A 380-nucleotide genomic window follows, 5' to 3' on the forward strand; every position below is an offset into this window, starting at 1 on the left:
GGAAGGTAAGCGCCATGTTTGCAGCGCCGGGAGAAGAAAGCTGGGAAGGGGGTGGGGAGCGCGGGGGCAGGAGGAGGGGTGAAGCTGGCGCTCACCTTTTGGACTGGGTCTCCGAGGGGTTCCGGTCGCGCTGCCGGCGGTTCTTGAACCAGTTGCTGACCTGGGTGAGGGACAGGCCGGTGATCTTGGCCAGGTGCCGCTTCTCGGCGGGCGAAGGGTAGCGATTCTGCTTGTAGAGCTCCTTGAGCGCGTTGCGCGACTTCTCCTTGAAACAATACACCGTCTCCTCGCCGTCCCAGATGGTGCGGGGCAGCGGGAATTTCCTGCGCAGCCGGTACTTGTCCACGGCGCCCAGCGGCCGGCCGCGCCGGCCGCCGCGC

At 66.8% G+C, this 380-nt stretch overlaps 1 protein-coding gene across 1 annotated transcript in view; it reads right to left on the bottom strand.

Moving 5' to 3' along the window:
• The window catches only part of Six4 (SIX homeobox 4), a gene marked incomplete at its 5' end in the record, with an annotated part of 8,171 nt that extends 7,792 nt beyond the window's left edge, over nt 1–379 (bottom strand). Inside the window, one exon of the mRNA XM_010605748.1 lies at nt 96–379. Coding sequence (XP_010604050.1) covers nt 96–379 — 284 coding nt within the window. The remainder of the gene's footprint in view (nt 1–95) is intronic.
• Nucleotide 380: the final 1 nt, after the last annotated feature.

This window comes from Fukomys damarensis, unplaced genomic scaffold (assembly GCF_012274545.1).
Source record: "Fukomys damarensis isolate Sample0158 unplaced genomic scaffold, DMR_v1.0_HiC HiC_scaffold_21, whole genome shotgun sequence".
Lineage (NCBI taxonomy): Eukaryota > Metazoa > Chordata > Mammalia > Rodentia > Bathyergidae > Fukomys > Fukomys damarensis.